The sequence below is a fragment of the Phocoena sinus genome, chromosome X (assembly GCF_008692025.1).
Source record: "Phocoena sinus isolate mPhoSin1 chromosome X, mPhoSin1.pri, whole genome shotgun sequence".
Lineage (NCBI taxonomy): Eukaryota > Metazoa > Chordata > Mammalia > Artiodactyla > Phocoenidae > Phocoena > Phocoena sinus.
In genome coordinates this window covers 86,264,418-86,278,008 of record NC_045784.1, presented here as the reverse complement: position 1 = coordinate 86,278,008, position 13,591 = coordinate 86,264,418, and the positions used below count along the sequence as shown (strand labels likewise).

Genomic DNA, 13,591 nt, shown 5'->3' with positions numbered 1-13,591 from the left:
GCTCAGCATTAAACAACCTCCTTTTGTTGAGGGAGCAAGTTGGCTGACCTAGGTTCTGAAAAGTGAGGATGAAATTGTTCAGCTCCAACAATAGCAATAACCAGGCCAAAAGATAGGAAGTATCCAGCATTTCTTCACTTGCCTGCATAACCTGGCAGAAGGCATGTGCTAGGTTTCAAGAGAGTCCAGCAGAGAAAGACTGCAGGGTACTGAGCATTTTAAATGAATTGTCCCATAAAATTCTCACAGTAATTCTAAGAGGTAGGTGATACTATTATTCCCATTTTACAGATGAGGAAATTGAGGCCATAGGGTGTTAAACAATTTGCCCAATGCTGCTAGTATTTAGTGGAGTCAGGATACAAACACGGGTGATCTGACTCCAGAGCTTGGGTTCCTTTACCATTATATGATATGATTGTGTGGCCTGGTAATTATAATAGCTAACAATTACTGAACAGTTATTATATGCCAGGTATTTTCCTAACTACCTTACATACTACCTCTTTTAATCCTAACAACCCAAGTGGTATGTACATTTATTAGTGTTTAACGGGCGAGAAAACTGAGGCACGAGAGGCCTTAAATTCACTTACCCAAAGTCACACCAGTGGTTATTTTGTGGAGCTGGAATTTGATCCCAGGTAGTTTAACACCACAACCTTGCACTTAACCACAAATCACACAAGGGAAGCAGGAGCATCTGCAGGGTTGAGGATGATAAGGAGTCAGAATTGGGCAAGGACTCAGGAGGAGGTGTCAGTGGATTAGGGCTAAGGAACCATGACAGCTTGGGGTCTCCTGCTTGCATAACCCTCCAGAAACACCCATAGGTTCAGAACTGACTCTCTGATCAGCTCTATTTTGTTGGACGGTCTCTGGGAATGAGATAATAAAAACATTACCACTGCCTGCTACATTTCCTAAAAGTTTCTTTGCCAAACAGCCAGGCTGTAGGCTCAGACCATTTCCTTCTTCTCTCCAGGCTGTTACACCGTCTTACTGGGCTTTGAGGAGTTTCTAGAGGTTTTTGATGTTAGTAACATGGAAATATGAAGACAGTGAACATGGCCCCTCTTAGTCTAATCAACCTTAGTTCTTTCTATCACACCTTTATGTGGCATGGCTTTGGTTTAGATTCCTTCACCAATCCTGGTCTCTGGTTTGGACATGCTCCTGCTTATTGATTTCCCCTAAGATGAGGAACTCAGAATTGAACACAGGACTCTACATGTGGCCTGGCCTCGCAGAGTAAGTGGTTGTTCACTTTCCTATGTCTAGATATTGGCACTATTTGGGTGCAGTCCTTCCATCACCTGGACAAGTCTGTGAGGAGAGTGCACATGGGCAGAGGGTGAAGACTCGCCTAGTTTTACTTTCCCCTCTCCCTTGTCCTGCTCTCCCTTGTCTAGATCCCCCATCAATGCCGAGTCTCCACCCCCAGAAGGACCTTGAGATGGAACAGGGCATGTGACAACAAGTAGCATCTGACTGATGAAAAGGGGAGGGAAGGCAAATGTCTGTGACCAACTCTCAGGCAGGCCACTGGAGCAGCTATTCAGAGGTGACTAGTGAAAGGGTATAAATTGTCAATAAAATAGAGAGATCATACAACACTTGCTGCCCCTTTATCTTGTGTGGACGTGAGGATTAACTAGTCTACTATCCTACAAAATACTTTTAAAAATATATCCTGTTCCCTTAAAAATTCTGACGGACTTCTTCTAGTGGGATTTATGATCTGTTCCTACATACAGCGCCTGGGGCAAGTAAATATGGCAGTGGCTGATGTGTCAAGATGGGCAAGCAGATCAGTCACCAGGGGCTCTGTGGCCATCCTGGTCTACAGCCAGTACTGTCTGCATTTCCTAGGAGAGTCCTCTGGGAGAAGATCGCTGCTAGAACATAGGCTAGGAGGTGGCTGATGAAACATTCAGGTTTCAAGTAACACACCTAGTCTAGTTTATTATTTTACAAGATTAAAGAGAAAGTTGTAAATTAAGAGTGAATCCTTGAGGCCTAATCTAAAATGGAGAAAATCAACATTCACAGAAAACGGGAAGGACACAAGTCAGTATGTGGGCTTACATTCGGACATTTTTATCTGTAGAAAAAATGCTTTCTTAGAAAATGACTCAGCAGGGGGAAGTCTTGTCTCTACCTCTGTCAGGATCTGTATTTTGGGGTCCCTTCGTGAACACTCTCCATCCTTCACTAGCAAGTTCAACCGTGTGGCCTTGAGTCTCTGCCTTAGAGGATATGAGAAGCTAAAGTCGCCCTTCCTCGCCAGTCCCTTTGTTTTGTCTCCACATGTCTGCATTTCTCCTCTTTTCTGTAAGTCTCCACTGTCCTTTAGGGATGCCAGCCTTTTACCTCGGGGAGGTCGGCCTGAGGATGTGTCTGCTCAACCCAGCCCAGTCTAGAGTCTCAGTGGCCCCAGTAATGTTGAGGAGGGTTCTTTCAGAGCAGACTCAAGAAGTCCCAAGCAAATGAAGGGCGGGGACAGCTGGGGCGGGGAGTGGAATAGGGACAGCAGCAGGGAACCAGATACCATGCTGCTGAGAAGAAGAAAAAAAAGACATTGGTTTAAGTCAGGAAACAAAAAAAGGGAACTGAGTGGCTGTGAAAGGGTGGGGTTTGCTCAGACTGTCCTTCCTCTCTGGACTGTAAGAATATGTCTCCAGGGCCAGTGTCTTCTGAGATCGAGTCCCACCTTCAAAGTCCTGGCATCTCAATGCATCCGGGAAGCTACCTGCATTAAAGTCAGGACTGAGGTGGGTCTGGGGCATGGCAAGGGCTGGGCAGCAGCAGCAAGTACCTTTTGTGGGACCTTGGGACCCTTGAAGGCCAGATAGAAAGCGTGGCTGGTGCCATGTAGTCTGCTGGAGGAGGAGGCTGACAGAGGGTGGGAGTGTCATCAGCACAAGGCCCTGACAGTCTCTTCAGATGATCAGAAGGGGCTGGAAGGGTCCTTTCTGAGGAGGTTGTGGGGGGAACAAGAAGAGAAAAAAGCGCTATGAGGTGACCATCTGAACAGGTAGCAGATGTTGGAAAGAGGCACCTCTGCACAATTTGGCAGAAAAGTAAGATTTATTGCCGGTGGCAAAATAAGCCAGGATAAAAATAAGCCCTTTGGTCAAATATTGCTGGAAGACCCAAAATGGATATGTGTGTCAATGAGACCCTTAGAAGAAGGAATTTTTAAGAGGCAGATTGTCTGAGAAAATGGTCAAAGCTCACGTGCCACAATAGGCTTTTGAGCTCTGTAAGCTAAGGAAAGGTGAAACCAGGGTGTAAAGCCTCAGGCTGCATCGAGCCAACATTGCTGGGATCAGAGCTGGCTTGTTGGAAGGACTGTGTACGCCAACCTCGTGGTAACAGTGGGTAAGAGGCTGGGCCAGAAAAAAGCAGCCTCAGCCTCAGCCCAGACAGTGTGGCCAACCCCTGAGGTCGCGGGGAAGCTTTTTCCTATTACCATTGCCTGCCATGTGCACGGCTTTCTTTTCTCTAGGCTTCATCATTTTCTTCTCTCCTTTGCTCTCCTCTCCTCCTCTCCATCCTCCTCCTTCCTCTACCTGTATCCCCTCTTCTTTATCCCCTCCTTTATTTTGTTCATTACCATCCCTGAAACAGAGTCAGTGCTTAATAAATAATTGTGGAATTGCATTGAATTATTCTTGCCCCTTTCTTCCCCTCCTGTTTTCCCTTTTCCCTTTCCCCCTACTTGCCTAGTGCCTTCCTCATAGTATTGTTGTGAGCAGTAAGTGTGTTAATCTATGTAAAGTAGTTAAAATAGGGCCCAGCAATAGTCAGTGCTCCTATCTCATTGTTTGCTATTATTATTATTCTGCCTGAGACCTGCCAAGGTCCCCAGACGACCTGCCTAGAATAAATAGTGTGGCATTTAAAATAAAAGGGATTGCTGGGCCTGACCAAGACATCCTTGGGTGAGCTGCTGGACCTCCAAATGGGATCCTTGTCCAGTTTCCTGGCCACTCAGCTCTCCAAGCTCAAAGTCTCTATCTCATGCTGTTTGTTTCCAGAGGCAGGGCAGCAGCAAAGCCCAGAGGCAGAGGTCTATACAGCTCAGGGGTTATCTTCTGTGCTGTTAGTTGTGTGCTGGTTCTGCTCCTTCCCTCATTTTGCATGCCAAGCCCCTGACCAAGGGTGCTACAGCCGCTTGGAGCCTCAGATATTTGATAAAACAATGTCACCTACCAAATAAGCCACAAAATGCAAATACCCTAAACAATCTAATGCATTCTACTGAAACAGGATCCCTTAGTGTTAGCCCTGTCTGGTCTATTCTGACCCCTTTTATATTCAGAATATTTAAACTATCTGCTTGCATTAAAGTCCAAATTCCTGTGGCTTATGGCTAGTGATGTATTTGTTTAGAATCTTTTGTAAACGCCTCATGTTGAGAACTAGTGCAACTTTCCATCCACTTCTAGGGTCTTGGTGCAATGTAAAATTATCATCAGCATGATTTACTATTTCCATTCGAGCAAATTTCCTATAGAGAGTTTCCTTTCAGTGGACTAGACCCATACCAGGAAGTGACTTAGGTATAAGGGGAAGATATGGCTTTTGAAAACCAGTTTGGGTGTTCTCCAAAGAGTCATCAGATGCCTGCTGCCTTTTGCCCATGGATGCCATGCCGATATCCGATTTCTAGCTCCTGCGAATAAGGGAGAGCTAGAATTCTCAGTGAGGCAGTGCTCAGTAAGAAGCTAGAGACAGACCTTGACCTAATTCACTCCAAAGCTGCTGGGTGATGCAAATGAAGCCATCAGGGGAGGGGGATAGAGAACTCCTCTGAGGACCCTGAAACAAATGGGCCACGTGTCACTTTCAGTTTCTCTGGAGGTTCCTGTGCACTGACTGAGGGTGTTGGGAGAGCATTCGAAACACAAAAGCCTTGATCCCAGGCTTTCCACCTCCCTCTGGGAGAGCCATCGCCACATGCCTTAGGGTTAGCATCAGTTAGCTGAACTTCAAGGAGAAACTCTAGTCACTGCCTTGACTCCCAGAAATGAAAATGAACTATAGTCTATTAACTCATCCTTACATATCTATCTGTAATAGAAACAGTAAAAAAAAAAAACTGATTAGAATTGGAGCAGAAAAGAGACAAAAGTGTGGGAAAAGCAGGCTCTCCAAAACTGCTATTTGGAGTGGAAATTGGTTACAGTGTTTCTGGAAACTATTTTGTCAATATATTTCAAAATTCAAAATGTACAAACTTTTTGACTTGGTAAATGATGCTTATATAGAGATCCTAATATCATGGGAAAATAATCAGGAGTAGCATTAAACGAGAACTTTAGATATTTTGAGGACAATATGTGTTGGATGGATGGATGGATGGATAGATGGATACTTAGACAGATAATGTTAAGAAAAATAAGCAAACTACAAATAGTATGTGCAATATGATCTCAAATATAGTCAGAAAAATGCAGAGAAAATGAATGGAAGGAAATATGCCTAATATTAATGTCTCTGGATAATGAGCTTATAATTGATGTTTTCTTTTTAATATCCCTGTACTTAAAACATTTTCTATAATGAACATGTGTTATTGTGATATTGACGGAAAAAAACAAAAAGTTTAAACCAGGGAAAACAAAAACTAAATTGAAAAAGAAGGCCAAAGGGTCACACAAGTCCAGAGTGAAAGACGGACAACCCAGCAGTCACCCTCAGAGCAGAGGAACAATGCTGAAAGTATTACCACCAACCTGATGCTCAGTGTAAACTTGCAGATTCGCTATCTGGCACTCCTTTCATCATTACTTGGCCAGAATCTATTGTCTCTAGTGCAGGGCAGAAGAGATGACAGACCCAGAAGTTTCCAAAACCACAGAAGAAAATTGTAAAATGTTAACAACATGAAATGCTGAAGAATACCAGAGCACCAAGACCTCTTAGAAATGATTACAGTAGATGAGAATTTCCCTGGTTAGCCAGCAGCCAGAAAACTGATTTTGCTGGAAGTCTTCACCACAAATTTGGGCACCTGTAGCACTGACCCTGAAACTTATCATGAAATAATTAGCTTTCATTAGGGCCTGAACAGAGCTTCTTGGGAACTTACCAAGAGTAATTATGGCTCTTTGTTGCTATGGGTACGATATTTTAATGACGACTTTTCTGGTTCCAAGACTGGGGAATTCTCAATCAAAATCTCAATCAAAACCTGAGAGATGCTTCTTGGGCTTGAGAAGAGATTTTTAGTAGGCCTATCAGTTATACTCTACTCTAATGAGAGATCATTGATAAGTCTACCAGATTTCATAGTAAAGCCTCAGGAAGATGGGACTAAAAAAGGAACAAGGGATTACACGAAGTGCATAGTCCAACACATAAGCCGGACCTGGGTTTGCCACGTTGTCTAAGTAACTGAGAATTCATTCTGAGAGTGGAAAACTATGACCACATGTACAAGATTGTTCATGGTAGCATTATTTATAATTGAAAACAAACAACCTAAATATCCATCAGTAGGAGAATGGATAAATAAATTGTGATGTATTCATCATATAGAATGCTGATACATATCAAAATGAATTAAAATGTATAAACTAGAGCTGCCAAGATAAATAAATCATAAGAAATGAGAAAAATTGAGAAAAAAAGTAAGATGCTGAAGAGTATGTAACACATATTAAAATGTGAAACATGTAAACCAATACTAAATGTCTTTTTTGGATACTTACATATGTAGTAATTATATAAAAACATGCATAGGAATGATAAATGCCAAATTCCAGATATTGGTAACCTCTATGGAGGGAGGGAACTAAGATTGTGGAAGAGTACACAAGGGTGTTTTGACTGTATGGATAGTATTTCATTTCTAACAAAACACCAGAAACAAAATGGCACAATGTTAGGATTCTATACAGCTAAGTGGTGAGCACATGAGTGTAATGTTATTCTCTTTACTTTCTGCCTATTTGCAATATTTCACAATATAAAAGACAGTACATTCAAGGAAACTTTTATATTCACAGTAAGCAATAACAACCCTAGAATAAAGAGTTGGTGTTCCACCTAAACACTTCGCTTTCATCCCATTAACAACGAAAAATCCTGAAGGAAAAAGCAGCTGGCAACTCTAGAAGTCGACCAGTTAAACAAGATCTCCTTATAGAGGATTTAAAGGAAAATGTAAGAAAACCTTGGCAGAACTGAGAAGAATCCTCATGTGGGAAAAAGTACTGTTGTCAGTTAAGAGAGACATATCATCCTTTCTAGCCAGAGGAATATTGCAGAGGAAAGTGCCCCTGGATCCTGAATTCTCTCTTACTTATCCCCTGTACTTAACCACCATTTCCTCCTTTGCCAAATGTTCTTAGAAGATGGAGAGGGGTCTGTCCCCAATGCTCTTTGCTGATAGCCATGGGGAATAACAGGGTGCTGAGGTGGATGGCATCACACTTCGTTGAAGGCAAAAAAAAAAAAAAAAAATCCCTCTGGGAGGCAATGAGGTACAACAGAAACAACAAGGGTGTGGGGTCACAAATGGATAAGGTTGGGCCAGTCACATAGCCTCCATGAGTCTCATTTTCCTCATCTGTTTGCCATGAGGAATAAATGAAAGAATGTGTGTAAAATGTCTGATGGATGGACTGCACTGGGAGAAGCATGAGTTCCCTTCCATTCCCCTGGGGAGAAAAGGGAATGGCTAGAATCTTGCTCGACAATTATGTAATGCTTTAAAGGAGAAATAAGCACAAAACACAGCTTATTGGATATTTTGGCTTAATAGTTATTTGAACCATGACTATTTCTAACTAGCTTCTCCTGGACCCTTCCCAGTCATAGACAGACTGTGTCAGTTTCTGATTTTTCTCTGGTGTTGTCCCTAATAGTGTTTTGTTTTATTTTATTAATAATAGCCAATTTTTTAAAAATAAATTTATTTATTTATTTATGGCTGCGTTGGGTCTTTGTTGCTGCACGCGGGCTTTCTTTAGTTGCGGCGAGTGGGGGCTACTCTTTGTTGCGGTGCGTGGACTTCTCATTGTGGTGGCTTCCCTTGTTGTGGAGCACGGGCTCTAGGCGCACGGGCTTCAGTAGTTGTGGCACACGGGCTCAGTAGTTGTGACTCGCAGGCTCTGTATTTGTGGCGCACGGGCTTAGTTGCTCCACGGCATGTGGGATCTTCCCGGACCAGGGCTCGAACCTGTGTCCCCTGCATTGGCAGGCAGATTCTTAACCACTGCACCACCAGGGAAGTCCCCCTAATAGTGTTTTATCTTAGCATGAGCAAAGATAGGAGCCAAAGGTGGTTTAGTTTACCGATTCTGCAAGTGCTATTTACATTAACTCCTTGGCATAGTGCAGTTTGTAAAGTGGCTGAACTCTTACTACTAAGCATTCTTTTTTGGAATTCTACTGCTCCACAAAGAGCTGCGAGGCTGCAAAAGGTGGCCGTGTGAAAATCTTTGCATTTGTAGTTTAATAACGAGAACATTATAACACTGGAACTTTATATTTTAAATGAAGAGCTCTGTGTGTGTCTCTCTAGTCTTTCTTCTCCCCCTCTTTCTTTCTCTATGTGAAGTGTGTGTGTGTGTGTGTGTGTGTGTGTAATATTCATGTCACTTCCGTTTCCACCCCCAACCCCACCACTTGAGTGAGGTGCAGGGTCAGCCCTCACTGTGCATCTTTTGTGGTCAAATTGACTCTGTGGGCTGCTGAAATTGTTAGAAAAAAATTAGGACCTTTCACAATAAGTACCCAAAGAAGCTGAAACTATCCTCTAAAGCAGAGTGTCCATTACACACCAACCTTCAGGAAGACATAAAAGCAGATGCCTCTCCTTTCACATTAGTGGTGGATGGACTAATGGTGACTAAGGAAGAACTACCACATTTTCAGGCTGTGTGTGCCTGGAGTGGATCACAAGGAATGGGGGAAAGCAATCAAAGAGGGAGCAACCAGGCCATGGAAATCCCAGCAGTCCTCCAGCTCAATGATCTAGAAGTAGAGGCCATTTCACCCCATGCTCAGAGGGGCAATGGCTAGTGAGAGGCTTATTTACTTCCTCATACTTAGACCAGCATTAAACCCTACCCCAACACAGACACTTAAAAGAGAGGAAGGCTTCCTCCTGTACAAACTGGATTTGTTCTAAAAAAGAAAAAGAACAGAGGCAGCTTCCAGAAGGACCTGTCTTATAGGAAATAAGAGCAGACGCCAAGACTGAAGCAGATGCTGGATCTGAACAGGGGAGTGTATCCACCAAGAGCTTGCAACAAAACTAAAGGTAAAACGATGGGTGTGCTTTACTCAGCTAAAAGAGGAACAACTGGACGTGGTTTGTTTGGATGCTTCTGATCCAATTTACTGGTCATGCTACTCAATTTCTTTAGGGTATTATTTTGTCTTCTCTAAGTTGAGTCTTTGGTTGTGAATAGGTACTTAATTGGAATTCACCATGGGAACAAATGTGATATTAGTACAGGGATCTCGATGAGTTGGCAGTTCCTGAGAATAGACTATTATTACCTGGTTACCACTACTTCTGAGTAAATGAAAAACCTTAATGTTAGAAGAAATCTTTTGGGGGTTTGAGCTGAATCTGAATGCTAGATAAAACTCTAGTTGGTTGCAAACTCTTATCAGTTTGTCACTCCTGTGAGAGATGATTTAAACTGGGGAGTCAGGGAAGAGAGCAGCTGTGTGGAGGGTGTAGGGAAAAGTTTGCTCCTTTGCCCAATTTTCTCAAAAGATCATTTATAAAAAATTGAACAGGTCTACCACCAGAAAACGGTGGCATCCACATGATGAATAAATAACAAAGTGATCATTCTGAACATCCCTGGTGTTCCTGTAATCTATTTTTGTCTCCTCAGTACAATAATAGAACATTTTACACCACAGGAAAGAGCAAAATAATGGTGTGGATAGCCTCAGGCTTCGATAAGAAACCATTCCCTTGCTTTCCTGGTGTGAGAAGTAACCTATGCTTGACAAGTACAAAAAACTACTTACTTTATTCTGCTTCCATGGTGCCACCAAAACCATAAGGAGCTTAGTTTAAAAAAAAAAAAAAACCTACACCCTTCAGGAAAAAACTTACCTCCAACAAAACTTGAGGGAGAAGGGGTTGGTGATTTGGTGATTTTTTTCAGTATTTTTTAGTGCTCTATTTCTGTGGCAGTATTTATATTTTCACTTTATCTTTCTAACGAAGGTTTGGGTTGGTAATAAAAGATAGTGCATTTAAGTGAATAACTGTGTGTTTTGTGTGAATAAAAAAACCAACGGTGACTTTTTGTAACTTTCTTTGCCTTTCTGTATTTCAGTTACCTAAACTGAATCTTTCTGAAGTACTGTAAGTTTGGAGAGGCTAAACAAGTTACTTTTCATAAATGATCAGAGAGAGCATCTATAAAATTAAGACAGTTGCATCACTTTTGCATGATGCTGTCTGAAAGAACTAATCTAAGCAAAAAGGAAGGGAAAATCAAAAACAAAACAAACCAATTACCTCTCAAAAATTGTTTTTCAATTTTAGAACAAAGCTTCTATCCTTTGTAGCTCAGGCAGAGGGTGATGGGCAAAATTAGTTGGGTGGCAGTTAGTATATGTCCATAACTGCAGGTGCAGCCTCTGTATCCTTATTAGACCCCTTGGTTACAGACCCCAGTGGGACAATGTATGAAAAATTACACTCACTGTCTAGGAAACTGGGAACTGAAAGTCCAATATCTGCCTCAGTGGAGTTCTGGCACCTGCATTATCCCTTCTGGGGATATAAGGGTCAACAGCTGCACAGAGACTTTTACTGTTCACAGATTCTGCACGTATCATAAAAGGGTGGTTAGTGTAGAGCTGCCTCTAGACATTACCAAGCACATGGGTACATATCACTTGATATCCAGAGCATTCCATTGCCTTATACAAGAACCCAGTTTATATGAACTCATGATGTAGAATCAATCACCCCACTTCGATGTGCATCCATTATACCTGAAAACTGGCAGAAATGGGTGCTATGGAAGGAGGACGTCAAAGTAAGAAGGTTCTTTGTTAGCTCTGAACATTTCTGTTCCATTTGAAACTAGGTGGCTAGGCTGAGGGGGAACCAGGAGGGATGAGGTTCAATGTGCTGGGTCCTCAAGAACTTTCATTATCAACAGCACCCAGTGAGCTCCAGAAAGAAGAAGCTATGGCTGCAGTGATATTGGAGAGCATCTTTCTGAAGCGATCCCAGCAGAAAAAGAAAACATCACCTTTAAACTTCAAGAAGCGCCTCTTTCTCTTGACCGTGCAAAAACTTTCCTACTATGAGTATGACTTTGAACGTGGGGTGAGTTTCTGTGCTGTGAAACCTGAGTTTTAAGGACTTGGCCTTAGATCTGCCTTGGGCGGAGGTAGATCCTTTTTGGTTTGAAGGGGTAGGTGAAAGGGACCCAAGTACACTTCAAACTCAGCAAAATGTTTCCTAGCCCAGAACTAGCTACAGACATACTGGAGCAAAAATTCAAAGGTGCTAAGAAGCTTTGGGGAAAATCTCACCATGGATTCTTGCAGTTGGTGAGCACTCATTAAATGATTGTTGAGAATGAAATCCAAGACTTGGAAATTGCTTCCTTATTTTTTATGTTAAAGGCACACAAAGTCATCCACTCTTCTATAGTGTTTGCCCTCCATCTGGTAGTAAAAAGGTTAGGTTAATAGATCTGGAAGTTGTTTGGGTTTTGTTTGTTTGTTCGTTTTTTCAAAATGACAGGTCCTGATATAGAGTGTGGGTGTCACCTCTCTGTGTTGAATGATGAGATAGCGAAATCTAATCATCTGGTTGCTTAATCGCTCTTAATCTTTCTCCATTTTCTTCCTCATTCTCTTTCTCAGAGAAGAGGCAGTAAGAAGGGTTCAATAGATGTTGAGAAGATCACCTGTGTTGAAACAGTGGTTCCTGAGAAAAATCCTCCCCCCGAAAGACAGATTCCGGTGAGCAGAGGCCATTGTTAGAACTGGGCATGGGGGGCAGGGGCAGGAGGGTTGCAGTTAAGAAACTTGGAACACTTCAATTCTCTGTAAATAAACCTGTGATGCTGTGCAGTGTGGGACATATAAAGCTCCCATATATGTTCTTCACTCTGCCACATATTGGTTATGCTGAGTCTCAGCGTCTTTTCCCCAGATGCAGAACAACTCACTTAATCTGGAAAACTTGTAACGCCAATCTTAAGATGATATCACATCAAGTTTTCAAACTGATCAGAGATGATTCGTTTTACTCCCTCAGTCACCAGGATCAGATTTACAAGCTTGAGTTAGTCTGAAAGCCAGAACTCTAGGGCTCTGAGTCATGAGATTCTTTAGTAGCTCACTGTTTCTTCTCTCATTTCCCAGAGCCTCTCGAGGACATAACGTCTACTGATTTCCTAGTTGATTTTTTTAAATATCATTTTTTTCCTGATGTCAAGAGTAATGCGTATTTATTATAAAAACTTTGAAAAATACAAAAAAAGCACAAAAAAGAAGATAAAATCATGCATAATCTCATTATTCAGCTAAAACAACTATTAACATGTTCGTGTATGGACTTAACAGATGTTTTTCTCCATTAACAACACATACACTCACACTAATATATATGTTATATATTTAAAACATAGAATCATATTATACTACACGTCTTACTTTGCAACCTACATTTTCAATGTAACAATATAAACTTTTCCCCATAACAATAGATACTCTTTAATAAATTGTTTTAATGACTGTATAGTATACCCTATCATGGATATATTGTAATTTGTTTAAACAATCTCCTATTACTAGACATTTGTTTCCAATTCATTTGATATCATAAATCATGTTGAAAGGAACATTCTTGCATACATCTTTATGTACTTTTGTTATTCTTTTCTTTATAATAACTTCCTAGGAGTAATATTTTGTTCTTTTCTTTATGAAATCTGTATGCTTTGATTATTTTTATAGTTTTATTCTATTTAATTTTGTAGAAGTAGAATTTGAATATCATATACACCTACAAGCTCTGTATGACAGTATCTATTCCTCTACATTCCTTCCAACGCCAGATATTTTAAATATTTGTTAATTTGAAAGCCAAGAAAAATGCTACTTCATTGCTGACTTATTTTGCAATTTTTTTGTTACTCATAAGGTTGGACAATTATATGGCTACAGCTCATTTATATTTTTCCATTTGTGAATTCCTGTTAATTTTTTGGCCGGTTTTTCTATTGAAATTTTTACCTTACTCCTAGTACTTTTTAAGAGATCTAGATATGTTAACTCTAACTATAATATATGTTGAAAATATTTTTCCAGTTTCTCATTTATCTTTGAATTTTGTTTATACTTGTCTTTTTTAACCATAGTGGGTTTTAAAGTCTATGTCATCAAATTAGCTCATCTTCCTCTTAATGGTTCTAACTTTTAGCATTATATTAGAAAGGCCTTGCCTCTCACAAAATTATGTAAATAGTTATGTTCTTTTCTGTTAGTCATAGTTTCATTTTTTTATATAAAGCTCTTGAATCCATCCAGAATTTACGTTGGTGTATGGTGTGAAATAGCTACCTTAACTACTCGC

The 13,591-nt window shown here is 41.0% G+C and overlaps 1 protein-coding gene across 2 annotated transcripts in view; it reads left to right on the top strand.

Annotated features, from left to right (window-relative positions):
• Positions 1-2,560: 2,560 nt before the first annotated feature.
• The window catches only part of BTK (Bruton tyrosine kinase), a 28,442-nt gene continuing 17,411 nt past the window's right edge, over positions 2,561-13,591 (top strand). The window contains exons 1-3 of one of the 2 annotated variants that reach the window (XM_032619706.1): positions 2,561-2,774; positions 11,160-11,329; positions 11,875-11,973. In XM_032619706.1, coding sequence (XP_032475597.1) covers positions 11,189-11,329; positions 11,875-11,973 — 240 coding nt within the window. In that variant the 5' untranslated portion in view covers positions 2,561-2,774; positions 11,160-11,188. Of the gene's footprint in view, positions 2,775-8,184; positions 9,281-11,159; positions 11,330-11,874; positions 11,974-13,591 lie in introns of those variants that run through there. The other variant, XM_032619705.1, reaches the window with a different exon arrangement.